Raw genomic sequence first — 20,092 nt, forward strand, 5'->3', positions numbered from 1 at the left:
AACAGCTACTCATATCTTGTTTTACTGGGTCATTCAGCTGTGCATTCGCATATTGTGGTATAACCCTAATTGAAATAAAATCATGATATGTCCTGGTATCAGGCAAGCTTTCAACTAGTAAAATGAATTGGATCATAGATTGTTTTCTACGAATTTATCTTGGTTTGAGATTTGACCTTGTTTACAAACCACTTTCCAATACCTTGGAATAATGCTTTACAGACCATAATTTGAAAAGAAGCGTAACTGTATCAGGGGTATTTATGATCATATTCAATAGTCTCTGTTTGGCCCAAACTGGTGTTGATTTCAAAGGTCTTGATTTTGGTTGTTTTAGTTTCAATCTATTTGGGGGAAACTTTTTCTTAGTTTTAATTATGAACTATAGCTCAAAAGCACTATGTAGCTATCCACTGAGTTCAAGGTTCAACTTTTTCTACATCAGCCACAAACACTCTATGCGTATGCACAAGTTTAACAGGTTATAACAGATTCAATGCTGATGTAGCATTAAAAAAAAAAGATAATTAGGTTATATTCTGCCTTATCAATTGTAGGATAAGAGTTTTATTGCTAAGAGTTTAATTACTGTCCTTCAAATTTAATTTTTAAAGTTTTCAGCTTTGGTTCTGAAATCAAAACTGGACCAGTTTTGCTCAATAAAATTAAATCCTTCATGACATATTAAAGCACAATTAAAAGCTGGAGAATAAACCTTAAAAGTGAAGTAGAAATATCAGAGTGAATCTGTCATACACAACCAGCCACTGACAGTTGACATTGTTATGGTGGTGACTGTTGTTAATGCTAAAGCATTTGTTTAATTTGAAAGGTATAAAGTGATTTCCACCAAAAAAAATTAAAAAAAAACCCAAACATTCTGAGCTTGCCACACTTGAATCCTGTAGCCTTTATTCTAAAGAAGGATGGAAAGTTGAATCAGCTGCCATCCTGTAACCAGCTACTTTTATCAAAGATTTTGATAACCACAGAGATAGATATCAGAAAGAAGTTGTAAGTCCCAACAATTATAAATTTTTGTAGGTTGACAGAAAGGTTTGGGTTAGAAGGGACCTTAAATATCATCTGTTTATAACTAGTGCCATCCAGTAGACCAGGCTGCCCAAAGCCTAATCCAATCTGGTCTTGAACACTTGCAAAGGTGAAGCATCCACAACTTCTCTGGGCAACAAATTCCAGTGTCTCACCATCCTCACAGCAAATTTCTTCCTAACATCTAATTTGAATCTGTCCTCTTTCAGTTTAAAGCCATTCCCTCTTGTCCTATCATGTAGTGACATGCCTTTGTCAAAAGTCCCTCTCTTATCCTTCCTGTAGGCACCTTTAGGTACTGGAAGACTACGAGGTTTCCCCAGAGTCTTTTCTTCTCCAGGTGTAGCAGCCCCCAACTCTCATCCTGTCTTTGTGAGAAAGGGGTTCCAGCCCTGTGATCATCTTCATGGCTCTGCTCTGGACTTGCTCCAACAGGTCCACATCCTTCTTATGGTGGGAACAGAGATGGATGCAGTGCTCCACATGGAGTCTCATGAGAGCAGAACAAAGCGGGGGAATCACCTCCCTCACTTGATGGTCGTGTTCCTTGTGATGAAGCCCAGAATATGGTTGGCTTTGTGGGCTTTGAGTATGCACTACTGACTCATATAGAGTTCCTTTTCAACCAACATTCTTGATACCTTTTGCCAGAAGCAGTTATTTGCCAGAAAGTACCTACTGGATATAGCCTCATTTTCTTGCCATCTAAATGAAGTGACACAAAGTAAAGAGAGTTTTCCAGGCAAACTATGAATAACAAATAGTCAAAATGAAAAATTACCAACTTTCAGATTGCATTTTTCGCATGAACTGTTTGTTCTGACCTATTTGAAAGCAGCTAACTGTCATTGCAGGCCCCCAGCTGGGTAATAATTAGCATTGACTCCATGATTCCAGAAGGCTGATCAATCGCTTTATTATACTATACTTATTAAGAAACTCATCACCCTTCCAGACAGTCCAATACAGACAGATCCAATTGGTCAATCAATCCAAACACCATCGCAAGTGGCCAATCAAGAAATCACCTTTTGGTAAACAAATCTCCATAACACATTCCACAGGTGCACAAGAGGTGCAAGTGGAGATAAGAATGGTTTCTCATTCTTTTCTCTCATCTTCTTACAGCCTTCCCCAGGAAAATGCCTAGGAAAGTTGTGTGCTGCTCTCTGTAGCCAGACAGAGATGCTGCCACAGCTAACACCTTCACAGAAATTCAGATCAATATACAAAGGAGGAAAATTGAAGCATTTCTCAAATAATCTAATTCATTCTGCAGATCTCTAATTTCTTGGTGTACAAATGGATATGGAACTGGAAGCTACATCTTCTGAGATAGTGAAGTTACTAAAACAAAACTGGAGCTCATTATTGTGGCTTATAAAGCAGTTTTGTTCCAAAGTGTTCCCATTTCTTTACCAGAGATAGAGAACCCTGAGAGGTGTTGAATAAGGCTTTGTCTTCTTGCAAAATTAATCTTTTCACTTGTATACACATACACAAATTAATCATGGTTATACTTTAAATCTGGAGTCAAGTATGATTTAGTTTCATGCTGACCTTGTCTAGTTGTCAGTAGCTAGGGGTATTTCATGTTCTGGATGACTCTTTATAGGCTATAAAACTAAAACTGTCTTGCTGTGTAGAGCATTCACAGAAAAGTAAAATTCCAGCCATGTAATTGTATAAGGATGAGTAATGCTAATTTGGTTTTGCTGGGAGGAGGCAAAAATCATGCAAGGGCAGTTCAGCAAGAATGTAACAGGGTAGGAAGGAGGAGTCGGAGAGAGCGAGACCTTAACAGTGTTCACTCCTTCACAGAATCTTGCGACTGGGGAAGAGATGCTAGAAGCAATTCTCAGAGCTAAATTATTTTGGTAGCTTTAAATTCTAATGTGCATGTCCCACAGTGGTAAACCACTTGAAAAGAAACTTTAAATGTTTGCTAGACATGGTGCATAAAAGTGCAAGAAGAGGCCTCATCTGTCAGGGACTGTGACCACATAATCCAGTGAAAAATGTTACAGAAAATGGCAATAAAGGAAGCATAAAGTTCCACGAGCCCAATTTTGTGCAAATCATAGGATCACAGAATGGTTTGTCTTGATAGGGACCTTAAAGATCATCTAGTTCCAATCTCTCCTGCCACAGAGGCAACTTCCACTAGACCAGGTTGCTCAAGTATTAGTATTATGTTCTCAATGGACAATAACAATCAGACAATGAAATTTACCCATCTGCTGCAAGCAAGTTGTCAAAATTTCAAACTGTGCAACTGCTCCTGGTAGCCTGAAACAGCAATATGAAGGAGTCCTCAGGAGAAGTACTGTAGCATTCAGCAAGAGTAAGGGAGAAGATGAAGGGCAATCCCATAAAATACATACTGAATTCCCCAAATTTACTGTGAGTTGGCTCTTTTATTTTTTTCTTCTTAAGATACAGCAGCCAGAGTGGAACATCAGTTAACAATCAATTCTGCTACCAAAATATTTGACAGTGTCTACAACATGTGATTTAAAAAATATGACTTTTGTATTTTAAAAGAGCTTAGACATGGGAAAATCAGGTTAAATCTGAAGCCAAAAATGTAAACCTGATTAATCTCTACATTCAATATGCTCCTCAAAAATCATCAATGAGGGAGAGAGAAAATTAATACCCATATTCTTAGGTGCCCTTAGAATCTGGAGGTAATCACAAAGAAACATGCCAGGCAGAATAAAGCAGGAGAGTATCCAGACTGCAGTCTTCCATGCTATGGAAGGTAGGAGCGCAAGTGAACAAACTATTGATACCAGGATTGTTTTCACATGGGAGCTTGCAAAGTGCTAGATGCACTTGGAAGAAATGACAGGACAGCCATCGATCTAACAGAGCAGGCCAGATTTTATGAGGCCTTTATTTTACAATTTTTCCACCTGAGTGCAACGTAGTCAACCTAGAACTGGTCTAGAGGATACACAGCTGGTTGTGTGATGCTTGACTGTCCTTTCCACTCATCTCTGACCAGACTGGAATTGAATCCAGTTCTGTGCTCGGTTATAAAAGAATCTCCTTATCAGATGTGCTTGCCATGGAAATTATTACTCAGTGGGTCAGGAGTAAAAGAATGCTTTTGCAGATTCACAGAATCTGGTATCTTCATTTATATTGTAACTCCACTTGCAAAGCATCGTCTGGGAAAAACAGTCACTATGGTTTGACATCACAAGCAGTTCTCAGGACCCTGAAAGTTCTGTCTCCTTCACATGTCCAATTTTCTGCTTTAAATCTTGAGTTGCTCAATCCAAAATAACAAAATTACCTATTAATTTAATCAGTAAACTTAGTTTAAATGAGAACACAAATTTAACTTAAGCCTTCTGACATTTTGAAAAATGGAAAGCACGTGATCCAATTTTCTACTTTTTTTTTCTTTTACATGAACTCTGACATTGTTGCATTCCAATTGGTTCTTTTTTTCTGAACCGTGCTTTTGTGTTTCATTCAGTGCTTCTAAGACAGCTTCTCTGAAAAGTACATAAAGTTTCAGATTTCTGGTTTTGGAATCTTAAAGAGTTAGTCTTTCAACTCCAGTGCTACCACTATGATTTTAATTTAAACTGCTGTTCAGTGAAATGCTATGGAAACACTAAACCCATCACTTAATCCTGCACCTGTCAACAAGAGTCTGCTGTAGTTGTCAAACCAAGTCAAATGACACTCCTTCAATGTACACAAATTCACTCCTTCAATTATTAGCAAATTAGATAATCAGTCACATGTGTATGGTTTGACAGTAGCACTTTGAACACACTGAATTTAAAACAGATATTTGAGAGGCTGGACCCATCTCTCTTGTACTAAGGAAGAAAAAATATCATAGGGACATTGCAAACTCCCCAGTCAGACTACACAAATAAAGGACACCTTGGGAAATGGTTGGGCCACTAGAAATCTTTTTCTTTGCCTTACTATGAAATGTTCCCACAGGAAATATAAATAATTGGACAATAGTTTAGATGTCAGAAAAATAGCTTTGCAACAGGAGAAAGTTGGGGAGATATTAAGTAGATTTACACAAGTATCTTTACATTGGAAAACTACTGTTTTGTTTCTAAAGACCATCAGGATAACATTGTTAAGCATTGGCTGTGCCTGCAGCCAAAGTAGTTTTGGTTAGGAGGAATTCTAATACTTAGCTGTACAGAAAATTGTTGGGTGTTAGTTTTGCCTGCATCACTATTCTGTCTTGCTTCCATAAACAGCTCTGAAACCAGCTGATCCCCAGAGTCTGAATATTGATCTCAATGTCTTTGTTCTTGTCTGCTTCACAAGCTTTGCCTAATCCTCTACAGAAAAATGCCTTAGTGTTTTAATTACCTGAATGTGTATATGCAACTTTGAATATTTGCCCAAGCTTTGTCTAAAATTCAGGTTGCACAATAAGTTCAACAGTTTTCCCAAAAACTATTTCACTGGGATAATAGTTCTTGGAACAGAGGATGAGAGTAGAGAAGGAACATGTCTAGAGACAGAAAAAATACAGCCTAATCATATTGCAAATAAATTCTGCCTAGTGCCTGCAGAAAGATACTTTAATGGAAAATGGTGTACTGTATGTCAACTTTTTAATGTATACATGTACTCCTTGGACAAAATGCACCTTTTCAGATTAGAACTAGAAAAAAATTTTCAGTTTTAAAAAAAAAAAGAAATCCACTTAAAGTATTACATTCCGTGCTGCACTTTTTGAAACGTAAATCCTTATCTTTTCCCCACTCAGGAAAAAGTACATCTTGCTCTTATTAATTGAATAAATGTGCAGAATTAGGGAAAAAAAAAACAAACCCTTTTATTAACTTATGGTTACAAAGTTAATATGCAATTTAACCATTAATTGCAATATACAAATAGTAGGTTATGTTCAATTTTTTGGCATTTTGGGACAAGTGATTGGCAATTTTGATGTTAAGCTGTTCTTTTTAGCTGTACCTATTTGCCCTCGTAACTTCATTATGGAAATGAATGTAAAATACTTCTCTGTAACTATTTTTCCTCTTTTTTCCTAGTTGAAAGAATCACTGAAAATAATTTGACTTCTGACAGTAAGTCTGTCAGCAAAAAAACAGGCTCTGGAGAATGTTCTCTTTCTCTGCAGAATATACAGCCTGAACTGCAAAACAGCAGTGTCCCTCCACTTCTATCAGCATCCTCATCCTTACCTAAAATAGAATTTTCTTTCAAGTAAAGGTGGGATTCAGCCCACCAATTTGATTCATGTCTGAGAGTGTAGCAAACCATCCACTGAAAAGTGGCCTGAAATCTCCACCATTTTTTTTCAATAGCTTATGGAAGCAACTTATATCTGATTGATTTTCTAATGGGGAAAGTTTCTATCTCTAAATGCTTCTTCTCTAAATCATCTAGTTACCCTCATAACTTCCTTTTTAACGTCATATCAGTATAGACTGATTCTTTTTCGCTCTCAACAACAAAAATTTCTAACACTCTTTTCCCATGACATGAGAAATTATTTCACAAATGACTGGAATACTAATTTCAAACATTAGGTTGATATGTGCTTCCCAAAAAGTGTTTGATTGAACAAATATTGCTTTTATATTTAATATTTTTATTCAGGTCTCAGAGAAGAAACCAACAGCATAAATGGTAATTGCACTGTCAATTAAATTAAGATGCATTATGCCTATTTTGTCAACAGTTATGACTTAAATGTATCTTTGTACCTGTGGAAAGAAAAAGTGATATTAGCTAAGGCTGATAATGGAAGACAAAAGCTTTGTTGACAGAAAAAACAAAAGGTATTTCTGCTCTGTTCTGCATTAACCCTCCTAAAGTTAGAACTTAGAACACCCCAGAAGTCAGCTACACCACTGATGTTTGGAGCTACCTAAGTTAAAACAGGATGTGATCATTAGTTTATAAACATCTTTTGAGGGCATAGCATAGAGGATGGAAAAAAGATTGTACTTTTGTAGCAATATGATTTCAACATCAGGTATATGAAGACATAATAACATTCATAAGTTTATTTCAAAGAAGCAGAAGCATAACACTCTATTTGCCTGCCTGGCACATGTGCAACTGCTGATATGTACAGGAACTTTGAATACACACAGCATCATAGCTCTGAAAATATGGTCATAGGGGAGGCATTTATTCTTCAGGAGTACACAGTTTTAAAGATGTACATAGTGCTTAGTGAAACCGAAAAAGACAGCTTGTACAAGATTGTCTTGGTGATACTAAGTTAGGAAAAGGAGCCATGACTTTTGCTTAGTAGAAGCACATTTTATTGATGAGTTTTCTTTGCCTCATTGTGAGACACATGTAAAGCAGTGTCTTTTACTGTCTACTGCATTAATATCAGCATCATCCAGGCAGTTCTATTGTTAATATTGTCGATGGGTATTGTTAATATGTTTGTGGGTAAGTAATCTGCCTGTTTACAGTGCCATTAGGAAACTGCTGACTCCAACAGTTCACAGGCTTGTTTAAACCTTTCTCTGCTTCTGACCTGCTGAATATCTGGTATTCAACACTGTATGAGTGATTACCTGTGTCCTCCATTACTCAGTCTGTTGTGTTGCTAAGGAATAACTCTCAAGAGGTTAAGAGCCTTGTAGTCACCTTGATCTCATGCCAGTGATTATCTGTGCTAATTTTCTGCTTGGTGTTATACTGCAGCACTGACCAAGTCTTATGTCTGTAACTTGACATGCAGAAGTAGGAAAAATTATGGCTGTAGATAGAGAGATGTACTGGTTGTTTTCACGTTATAATCTCTTCAACATATTATTACAGATGAAACATCATCACTCAACATAAAATTTTCATACCCATTGAGGGGCCAGCAGTCCTTATTCCATTCTGTAAGCCAGATCTGAGTTACTACAGAAAAATATAGTCATCCTTCAGTCTTACTCTAACTGGTGCCAGTGAATTATTCCTCACCAGCTTCATAGTCTTCAACCTTGAAAAAGTGAATTTGTCCAGTCTTTATGCAAATTAAATAAATGTCAACTCCAGGCAAAAGGTTTTATGTGACAGGGCTTTAAAATTTAATATTTTTTCTTCAAATTGTCTGTTATCTTCTACTTAAAAACACACATTGAATATTAACTATGGGCTAACTGAAGCTATTAATCATTCAGCTATATAAAACCACTAGGAAGCTGTGAATAACTGTAAATAAAATAATAGCTTTGATACTTGCTACTTCTTAGTTCCTTGCAGACTGAAGTGAAAGACAAAATAAGACCTATCATATAGTTCAGAAAAAAAATTGCTACTTTTACATAAAGATGTAGTGATGCATCTTAAGATACAGACACACGATCACTATACACAGTCTACTATTATTTACATCCTCTGCCGCACACAGCTTACCTGCTGCTGGTTTCTAGTCTCTCAGGCTTGTTCAATTCAGTGTTTCACATGATATGTATCTTAGGATTTCTTTTCTCAAATAAATTAAAGAAAGGGCCACAGTTGCCTGCAGGTCTCATGATCTTCTACTGCAATATTGTGCAGGCAGACAGTACAATTTATTCTATTATTTGCAATTGGGCACTTGCATGTGAAAGAGGTGTGGCAGTGACAGAAATTGTGCCCTGACCTGCTCTGGTAGAATTCTTTACACATTCTTCAAAGTATGCACTAAAAACCCCATTTTGCTCAATGTTCAAGAGCAGAAATTATCCACAAGTCCATTCCCTGTGAAGAAAAGCTTCTTTAATATGTAGTTGATCTTTAAGGTCCTTTCCAGCCTAAATCACACTACCATTCTATTGTGCCCCTTTATTTTCAGGGAAAGTTTTCTTCTGTGTTTTGTCCTTATTACCTCTGTCTTTTCTAGCTTTTTTCCTTTCTCACTTAAAGCTTCTCCTTCTTTTATGATTCTTTCTTCATGTTTCTTACCTTTACTATTCATAATTGTCCTTCTCAAAACAGTAAAAGAGCATGTTACTAGGCAGAGTATGAATAAATCCTTGTGACTTTTCCATGCAGAGCCTTTACTGGCTCATTGGTTTGCTGGTTTGGGTTTCTTTTGGTTTCTTTTTTGGGTTTTTTTTTGGGGTGTATGAAATAGATAAGACTTCTTTGTTATTTCTTCACCACAAAAGTAGAAAGTTGCTAATGGAATGCAAAACCAGGAATCTGGGATTGACTTTGCTATTAACAGCTCAAAAGTAGTTTTTTCATGAACCTGTGTAATTTCTCATTTGTTCATTTCCCTTGATGGTGCCTGTCTTTTCTCAGATTGGTATGTTTATTCTTTCCTGAACCTGAGAGGAAATGCATCCCTGTAACACTTATTTAGCATTTATTGTTTTAACTTTTTACTTTTTCTCTTTTTGATGAAAACAATTTGGTGGACTCAAGGACTAGCAAGAAGTCCAATCCTTTCCATGTTTTTCTAAATCAAAGTAACTGTCTTAACTCACCTTCTCACTCATTACCCACTCTTTCATGTATTTAACTGTCTTCCTACTCCACTGATGATGCTATGATAGAACAGAAAAGAAGAGGGTGTCAGTTTTGGAATGCTAACTTAATTTGATCACTCTCACAGAGAATTACACTGTAATGATCCTCTAATTACAGAGCTGTCTCAATGTGTTAAATCCTATCTGTGTGTGCTGTCAACTGTTTACACAGTTCTGTGTGCCCCAGACCTCACATTTCCAAATATACAGTGACAGCTGACAGCAGCATTGACAAACATAATGTACATTGTACACAGTACCAAAGATGTGGAAAGACTTTGAAGAAAGCATGTACATTTGAGAGTAAGCCAATATTACCACAGAAGTTTTAATCAGTGTGTATTTTCCTATAAAACAGCACTTTCTTGTTTTTCTGTGTTTTTCCACAGTGGTTATGTCTTTGATTATGATTACTACAGAGATGATTTCTACAATCGGTATGTGTGCCTGTATTTTTGTACATCCTACATAATTTCTCATGTTTGTTGATAATATAATCCCATTGTTTGGTTAAACAGGCTAATTCTGATTTTATTGATTATTCATTGCATTATTTCTACTATTTTTAATATCTTGCAAAGATCACCACCACCAAATGTATGCTTACTATGTAGGTCCTTAGATTTTATCCTTCTCTAAGAGCTTTTGGGGTATTTGCTGTGCTGAACAGTTTAATGGTAGTTTCATAGAGTTCTTCCAGGCTTACTTTCACTAGGATGTAAAGTGGCTGTGAAATTCTTCAGTATGATGTTCCTGGCTTTGTCCAGAAGAACTTTGAAAGAAGCAAAAGCGCAAGCTGAACAGTATGTTCCTGTAGGACAAAAAGAGATTGGAGCAATTGGAGATTTTGCCTTGAGTAGTTACACACAGCTTAGCTCAGCACTGTGAAAATGTATTTATTCAGATGTAGCAGAATCCCCACAACACAGTAGTAGCAAGAATGATCACAGATAACCAACTTGTTAGCCAGCAGTCCTGTGTCTTTGCATTACAGCAGCTTGGTTTGTCATAGGACAGGTGACCCAGAGAGGAACAAAGCATTGCTCCACCTACCTGTTCTAATCTGATATTTCTTCTATATAAAGCAATGGACAGTAGCAGGGGAACAGTTTACACCCAGAAGTTAAGTTAGGTATACGTGCTGTATGCCTTTCTGCTTAGGAACACAGTAGGAAAAATGTAGAAACAATATTTTCATGTTTGTTTTCTCCTGATGTGGGTTCAATTTGAGCCACTAGTTTTAGTTTTGTATATAAATTGCCATGCCCCCTTCGGACAAAGCTAGAAATAGTGAGATATAGCATAGCATATGAACATATGAAATAAAAGCCATCAAAGTAGTTTAATCTTGCTCAGTCCAGCCTTTGCAGTGGGAGTAGCACATGTCCTCTAAGAAGTTAGTTTCCATAGGCTTTTTTTTTATTTTTTCCAAGGTTATTTATTTTTTCCAAGCTCTGAATTTTGTCTGTGGAACTGTATGTTTTTAAACAGAATAGTGTTTCTCATCTATGCCCCACAAATATTAAAGGTATATGTCTAGTTTTTTCCTCAGTTCTGTATTTTATGTGTAGCATAAATGATAAACTGTAATGGTTCATTTTCACCAAAAAAAAAATTAAAAAAACTTATTGGACGTTAAGGGTTGTTTCTTGGTGTCTCTCTTGATGATTGCATTGTTATGGGAAACCATTGACAGTGAAACGTATCCGTAGATCTATTCAATAGTATAATTTTTTAATTTAGAAGTCTTTCAGAATTAAGACAGCAGAACTTCTATGGTAGAAAACCTGCATATGAGGTTGGCCTCATTAGGCTGGACATGCTGATATTCTGAAAATAAAAACTGTATGATGCGAACAGTCTCTTTTAGATACCAGGTGATGGAAGGGAAAGATGAAAATCTCAATATAGTAGTCATGGAAAAGAAAATCCCATGGAGAATTTGGTGTACAAACTACTTATAGGAAATATAAATCAAGAAATATAGTCATGATTCTTTGAATTTTTGAACTTCTGAACTTTCTGAATTTCTATGTTTTATCCCAAACCATAGATCTTGTTCCCTAATATTTCAACTAATTCATGTTATTAGCTTTCCAGACTCCTTGAAGGGAGAATATGTCTTTCTTACCTTGACTAAAGCAGTGATGGGGTCCGAAAAGGGTGTCAGGAATGGATAGTTCTTTAAAATAAAATCTATATGAAGACAGATTGGCAAGATCAGAACTGTACATTTAGAAGGGTGACTGAAAGAAAAGGCATAGTTGTATGCACACTAGTGATTATTGGGGCAAAGGATTGCTTTGGGACTGAGCATTTCTCTTTATCATTTCTTGTATTATAAGCACAAGAAAAACAGACATGGTGGTTCAAACCCATAAATAGAAGCATTGTTTTTTAAAAGAAAGCATATTATTGGAATATAGAGAACCTGACAAAACAAAATACCAAGACCAAAAGCTTTGCATGATTTCATAAACAAAAGTAGGAATAGATTGATGACAGTCATTTAGATAAATGTTCTTTTATATATTTTGAGAAAAGGAAGCATAGTTTCACCTTTCGCTATATTATCTAAACACAAACTATTGAAAGCTAAAAAAATATCACCTTTGGACCAATAATCATATTATGAACCTTTTCATGACAGCTTATAGCACCTCAGAAGCATTTTTTCCCAGTAATATCAAAAAGGAGTTTATGACGAACCTGCAGATCATTTAATATGATAAATGATGACTGGCAATAAGCACTAATATTTGTGTTAAAAGTAGAAAAAATGGTTTAGTGTCCATCCTCACACACAATTCTTTAGTTATGCTGACAGTGGCTAGAAGCCACCCATTTGTGGGATTATTTGAGGCCATGGATTTCAGTCATTGAGTGTAACAGGATCTCTATATCACATTTTGTAGGCAGCTATGGAAAAGGAGGGAAATGGTTACACTGTCTGTAGGATTACAGTACAAACAGAAGTGTGGTTTGATTTAAGTACTTTGTATGTACTTACCAGAAAATGGGTTAGAAGATTTAAATTTAACTCTGTTCTACTCATCATACTGTTAGATGCTGTGGTGAGTGCATTACTGTTTCTTGTGTGTTTTCAAATGTGTATCTATCTTCCCAGCTGGGTGACAGTACTCACAACTGTGAAAACTAAACATGTGGTTATAAATTTCCATAATTACTAGTTGCAAGTAAATTTGAGAATATTTTATGAGGTTGTTGCTTCAGACTGTGAACTGGAAATCTTTGTTTTTTGAACTTTCTTCTCTTGACCTATCATATCCAGAACCCATAGATTTTATGTTCCAAGAGTATCTGTAGATTTGATTACCTTTTTCACTGCCTTTATTTCCCTCTACATGGGTTAGTTACCTGCTATTAATATCTGTAACATTAGGATTAGGCTATTCTGTTTGGGAACAAAAGTTTGTCATAGAGTATCTTTGGCAAAAAGTCTGAATATCTGCCTGCTACAGTGGTTTTGGTTTGAACAATTTTTTTTTTTTTTTTTTTTAATTAAGCATGCTTGGATATTTTAGCATTTCCGCACCAATTCAATCTGAAATAAAGAGAACATATGCAAAGACTCTTGTTATTTCAAAAACGGCAAGATATTTCTTTAGGGTGATGGTTGTCTTCAGGAAAGTTTTCTTTTGTTCTTTACTTTTACATCTTTAAGAATAGCAGATAGAAAACTAGAATTTAAGCCATGCATATAATAAAGGAGCTGAAATGTCACAACAAAATATATTGCTGTTGGCTGTGAACAATGAAATGATGTGGACCTGTGGAAAGCAAGCTATGGATTTTCCATATGGCAAATTGCAGAGTCCCATAATACATCCTTCATTTGAATGACACACAAAAAATCTGAGCTGGTCTGTGCACCAGTGTGTGACTGAAATCTGAATAAGGCACTTAATGTGCATGGGTCCTTGAAATCTAATTTGACTTGATATAAAGTGATTACAGTTTCAAAGGGTAATTTTCTCAGATAACATGCAAATTTAGTTGACAGAGCTCCCATGACATGAAATCATAGAGGGTTTTATGGAGTCCAGCTGACTTAATCTTTTCTAGGTTGTTTGATTACCATGGCCGTGTCCCCCCACCGCCCCGTGCAGTGATTCCACTCAAACGTCCTCGGGTGGCTGTGACAACAACTCGTAGAGGCAAAGGGGTTTTCTCCATGAAGGGAACATCACGGTCCACTTCAAGTGGGGCTTCTTCCTCAGGATCAAAATGTGAGTTGCTCATATCAGTTGAGTATTTTTGAAACAATGATTCTAGCAATTTCTGCAAACAGACACCTTCCACTATATAGATAGCCCTATTGCAGTAATTTCCTAGCCTAAATCTCTAGCTTGAAAAACTGGTTTGATTACCAAAGCTTCCAGCCTCTCCTGCAAGTCAAGGAGCACATTGACGACATTTTTAAAGGAAATTCTTTCAACATTTGAGACCTGCTCCCTCAGCCTCAGAAAAAGGCTTTTTAAAATCGCCTCTCAACCTGACTGCTCATTCACCATGAGATCTTGTGAACTGCTGGTAACAAAAAAAAAATAAAATCTTGTTACAGACAGACAGAGGCACATTGATTTCTGTGGAGACCTCAGGGTTTTATGTAAGCTGGTAGGGGTGGACTGGGGCGGGGGGGCAGGGGAGTTTGGGTTATGCGTATTCTTTTTTACCAGATTCCTTTGTGTGTAGAAAGAGGCAAAGTGTCTTTGTTTTAAAGGAAGTTCAAAACAGGATTGGCAACTTGGGTTTATTTAATCCTTCTTTAGTGAGTTGGCCCTAGAAGAGCTGATGAACAATAGGCATTCCCTCCTCCAAGCTCACCAAGCCCCCACTCCCTAGTATGTCCTGGAAACTTCATCTTCCTCTTCGTGCATCTTTCAGCACCCACTCGTCTTCCCCTGCCCCTTTTGTGGAGTGATACTGTCCTTGGAAGCATCACTGGAAGAGGAAGAGAAAGATCAGGTAGGGATCAGATATTAGAAGGAATGAAGGAACTTCAGTAAGTCTTTTGCAGTACCAGAGTGGCCAGCAAAACATCATGCTTTCTTACCATGAAATAGGTGAACCCATCAACAGTACATCTTACTGCCAGAGGAGTTAAATTATGGCATCAACAGGACCCAGTCATATACTCTGTTTGAATAACATAGTCGAGTCTTACATGCTAGTATCAAACAAAGAAGATGGACCTTGTGAGCCCATTAGGATCCATCCTTGATCCTATTCCATGACCCAACGATATCAGAGACCTTGAAGGAAAACATGTAATAAACATGTAAATGCATGTGACTGAAAAAATGGACATGTGGTAAACATATCTAAAGATAATGTTGTGAGCTCAGGAACAAGGAGCTCAAGACATTCCTCGGAAAGGATGATCTGACAGAGAGGCCATGTTGTGTGTACAGTTAAATCACTTCCAAATCTCAAGGGAATGAATGGGCTGGATATCCATTACCACTAACAAGAGCTTTGATGCCTAATACACAGGAAGACACCTAAATTTAGGTGTCATATTATAAAGCTGACTCAAACCCTAAGAGAATGTCTGGGAGTAGCAATATTTCCTTTGTTCTCTGGAAGATGAACATGAGTCTAGACATTTTCATACTTACCTTGAAGTAACTCTTTCCTCAGTATTTTAAGTAATAAATTATGTTTTCTTCTATTATTATAAAAGAAAGGATGCAGCTCAAGATCTTCACTTTAGGAAGCTTTGTTAGTCCTTTTCAGTCCTTGAATCTTTGGGGTTTCACAAAGTGAATCAAAGCTTTAGTTAGATCTCAATTGTTCATTGGTTTCTGTTGTCTTATCTACATGAATACTTAGTAGTATCAGTACATTCAAATGACTAATTGTCCTAAAGTATACATTAATAACAATGGGGTTTTTTGCTGCACTTGCCTTGAAAAGAGAGTTTATTTTCAGATAAGTTCTCTATATATTTTTCTCATTATTCAGAACAAGAATAACTATAAAATTCTTCTAGAAAGCTGAGGATCTTAGTGTTTGTATCCCAACAGATGTCAAGAAAAGCTCTCAACCAAAAATCTGAATTTCTATAGTAGTGAATGAGGCAGAGAATATTACATTAATATTCTCCTCATTAATATGTTCCTCAGAACTACTGCAAAATTGGCTTCTGCATTTCAAAAAATGCTTTGTAATAGTGTGTCAGGACTTAAATATTGCATAGCATAGATTATAGGATTCAACCCTAGTCCAAGTATCCACAGGCACTTGCTATAAGATTTTCAAAACACTGCCTCCAAAATATGGCAAATATTGCAGAAACTATAAATTATTTAATGGAAGTGCAATCGGGAGTGTCCAGGTCCAAACAGACAGTGTGATTCCCCAGTGGAGGTATCCTTCAATGTGATCTGAATTTTAAGTGTCAGTCTTAGAGCTCCAAGTGACAAGATCATCCTTGGATCAAGCTCTTTAACTGAAAAGAGAGCTGTAAGATGCATCACTTAAAACATGGGCTTTTTGACCTGTGTTAGGTTTCTATCCTCAATTCATTGCAATGACAATTGGAAAAAAATGCAGACTTTTTATTGTGATAAAATAAATTGCACAAAATATTCTTTCTGCATGCAGCACATCTTTAAAAGGAGTCAGACACCTAGTATACAGGTTTTCATGCCTAATTTTCCCATAAAATTACTTCGCTTTTTGTCAGTTCCAGTCAATCCATCATAAATGTAGAAATATGATTTTGTTGACTTGGACAGGAATGTAATCAGCTTATTGTAAGACCTTTATCAGAGAAGTAGTGGAGCCATTCTCTTAGAACTTCAATTTGGAAAGTAGAGAAGGTATGTTTTGCAACTTCCTTTGCCATTTTCTTGGAAAAGTCAGTTATATTGAATTGTGGGAGAAAGCAATTTGATATTTTGTAGCTCTTTACACTGCTAATCTGAACCCCTTGAACTAATGGACTGTCAATTCTAATGTTAATTTATTGTTAGGTAAATAAGGAGTAACATTCAACAAATTCTTCAATAAGGAGAAACCTAGTTCATAGGAAGGAAGCTATTTTGTGTTTAATGAAATTTTAGACCATAAAACACCTTAATTGCAAGTTTAGAATTAAAAATGTCAAAATGGTATTGACTGTGCCTTGAAGATTTCCCCCCGTATAGCAAAACTCTCATGAGATCACTTCCCTTAAGAGACCTTTCAGATGTAAGTAGAAATCTCATAGATATAACTGTTCACACTCAGACCCAGAAAATGAACCCATGCATGTCATATTAAAGGTCAGAACACCAGATTCCGCATTCTGGTAAAATCACCAGATTCAAAAGGCCTCATTTCAGAAAAACAGAAAACCAAAGGCAGAAGTTTATTGTTGTGAAGATATTACAAAAAACATAGTATCAAAAATGCCTTGCTCATTGATGAGCATATCTGCAAAAAAAAAAATATCTGCCAGCAGAGTAAACTCCTGTTTGACCAAAAAGTGGCATTATGTGTTTTAAATCTGCTTCTAAAACATAAAATACATTAGGAAGATTTTATTTCTTTCCTAAATCCATAATTTTTCCAGGAACAGTTATCAATATTTTGTTTTCTTTTTAACTCCAAAGACTAGAAGAACATAAATCAGCATTTGCAAATCACCAGAAACAGCTCACAAAATTAAATATATTGGTGGGTAAATCACACATCTGTTCTTCATGTTAATGGCATGAAGCAGTACATTCAAATTGCTATTTAGAACTGGGAAGAGCTCACTTTTTATTACAATGTAGAAATTGAAGGGCTCAAAGTGTGCACTGTCATTTTACGCATCTGAAATCAGGAGGAAAATATTAATCATATCTTTTATATTCTGTGTGCTTGAAATTAAGGAGTAGGCACTTCAGACATTAAAATATGTATTGAATTATGTCTTTAAATGAATTAATTTTGACTCATAGAGTTTATATTTAGCCTCCTCAGCTGATCCATTTTTCAGTGATATCTACAGTAATAAAATATGATAAAATATTTTTTATTAAACATGAAGGGCTTAGTTAAAAATACATGACATTTCTTCCCAAAGAAATCTAAATCATGCTTTGCAGATGAATCAATTTGCAGTTACAGCAAAAAATATGTTTCACAAAAAGCCATAATTCAACAATAGCACTTTCATTTTTAAAAATGCAATTGACCTTAATTTTATTTCTCTTATAATGCACTGTATGTGACAGTCTCCTTTGGTGTTTGATGCTTCAATTAAAGATTCTAGAAGGGCTAAAAAGGGTCATTTAATCAAATTCTTACTCTTGCAAGTAGCATCATCATCTAATCCTTTAAGATACACCTTAAAAATAGCTAGGGTTTGGGTTTTTTCTGTTTCTTGTAATTTCCAGCTCTGTTTGTTTCTCATTTATTCATATTCTCTTTTTTTTTTTTTTTTTTTTTGTTCCAACACTGTCTTAGCATAAAATTGTTATTTCTTTTTACCTTTTTTGTCTTCAGCAAACAAGAAAAATGCTTCTGTCACACTAAAGACTTTCCATTTTTATGGTCATCTTCACAGCTGCTCTCCACATGTACCTGCTAGAATTCAGTGGTTCAGCCTGTACTCACGAGGTACAGAGACAATACACTTCTTCATCCTTAGCAATGCATCGTTTGACACACTCTAGCACTGCATTTTCCTTCACATGGTTGCAGGTAGTGGTATTCTGTTATCAACCCAAGGATAATTCTGTCACTGTGTTCTTCTGCTGATGAGCCTTGGTGCTAAGAGTAGGACTTTTGTTGTTAAGTGTAGGGATTTTTTCAGTGAAATCTCATCATTTTTTTCTAACATAACATTCCTTTAAATCACCTGACCTCTTCTTCCATTCCAGTTTATTCTGAATAAGTGGTATCTTTTAATTACATGTCATCAGCAAATTTCACCTATTTACATTTTTCATTGGAGTAGTTGAAGATATTTAGTCATTACTAATTTCATTAATAATTTTTCTCCCTTTCAATATGTGCATTTCTGTTATCTGCTGTCCTTTATTTTATCTCTTGACTGGGGAAAAATTCCTGAAGAGTAAGTCACCTTAATTTCCTACTCCATTGCTCAAAAACAGATGGACAGATATTTTGGATACATGCATGTCATGTGTCACATTTACCAATGGCTTTGTTTCTTGCCTGAGATCAATTTAAAAAATATACATGATGTTTTAAAGGAGAATTTATATAGTCAAAACAGGACACCTAGAGGACAGAATTTATAATCTTTATGTTTTATCTTTGTCATAACACTGCTTTAAAAGCCTAATGTTCTTGCCAAGTGCTATCACAGACACACAGAATGGCTGAGTTTGGAAGGGACCTCTGGAGCTCTTCTGGTGCAAGTGCCCTGCAAAACAAATTTCCTAGGACTGTGTCTGACCACACCCATGGGAAGAAAAAATAAAATTGTCATGTTTAGATGAAATTTCAAATGCTTTAATTTATACCAATGGTCTTTGGTGTGTCAGTGGGATCTACTGAGAAGAGTCTGGCTTTGTCATCTTAATTTCTTATTGTACTGGGGAGCCCAGAGGTGGGCACAATGCTCCAGATGTGGCCTCACAAGTGCTGGGTAGAGTGGTGTGCTGGGTGTTGCTGGGGCAGAGTCAATTTTCTTTTCAGCAGCTACTATGGGACCGTGTTGTGAATTTGTGCTGGAAACAGTGTTGATGACACCAATGAGCAGGATGGAGATGCACAAGGAACTGGGAGGGGACACACCTGGGACAGGCAACCCCAGATGGCCAAAGGGATGTTCCAGGCCATGGTATCAGCTTCAACAAAAAATTAAGGGGAAGGCTGGCCAGGGCTTGTTCAGGGCATCTGTTGGTGTTTTCTTTTGCATTGCTTTTATTTCTTGGACTTTATTTCTCTGTTGTTTTCATCATCATCATCATCATCATTAGTAGTAGTAGTAGTAGTAGTGTTATTATTATCACTATTATTATTATCACCATTATATTGTATTTCAATTAATAAACTGTTCTCATCTCAACCAATGAGTTTTCTCACTTTTACCGTCCTTATTTACTTCCCCCCACCCTTCTGTTGGAGGGAAGTGAGCAACTCTGCAGTGCTCAGTTGCTGGATGCAATTAAACTGTAACAAGGAGAAGATCTGTCTCATGCTTAACTTACTTTGCATCAGGGTCCTTCATAATTTGTCTTTAGTAGTTGCTGCTTACTACAGAAATACCCACTACAGTATAAGTGAGAGTGGAATTTCTCTAGGAGAATAATTTTGAAGACTTGTACAATCCTCTGCAAGGTAAAACAGTAAGCAGCTCAAATAATTACACCATCAAAATATTGGAAAGAGAGTGAAAGTTTGGCACTTGTGCAGACTGGTTGAGATCTTTTTCTTTTTTCTTTCAGTCCTTTTTAGTGTTAACTTGAAGCAAATAACTCTATGATCATGGTATCATAGAATCATTTAGATGGGAAAAGACCTCCAGATTTTCCAGCTCAGCCTTTAACTGCTCACTACCTTGTCAACAAGACCATAGC

The 20,092-nt window shown here is 36.3% G+C and overlaps 1 protein-coding gene across 6 annotated transcripts in view; it reads left to right on the forward strand.

Moving 5' to 3' along the window:
- Window positions 1–20,092, forward strand: part of RALYL (RALY RNA binding protein like) — a 368,805-nt gene that overhangs the window by 323,897 nt on the left and 24,816 nt on the right. For 4 of the 6 annotated variants that reach the window (XM_030971294.1, XM_030971292.1, XM_030971290.1 and 1 more), the window contains 3 exons: window positions 9,935–9,982; window positions 13,632–13,795; window positions 14,454–14,534. In XM_030971294.1, coding sequence (XP_030827154.1) covers window positions 9,935–9,982; window positions 13,632–13,795; window positions 14,454–14,534 — 293 coding nt within the window. The remainder of the gene's footprint in view (window positions 1–9,934; window positions 9,983–13,631; window positions 13,796–14,453; window positions 14,535–20,092) is intronic. The other 2 variants (XM_030971296.1, XM_030971291.1) reach the window with 1 other exon arrangement.

The sequence above is a fragment of the Camarhynchus parvulus genome, chromosome 2, assembly GCF_901933205.1.
Source record: "Camarhynchus parvulus chromosome 2, STF_HiC, whole genome shotgun sequence".
In the NCBI taxonomy this organism is placed as follows: Eukaryota; Metazoa; Chordata; class Aves; order Passeriformes; family Thraupidae; genus Camarhynchus; species Camarhynchus parvulus.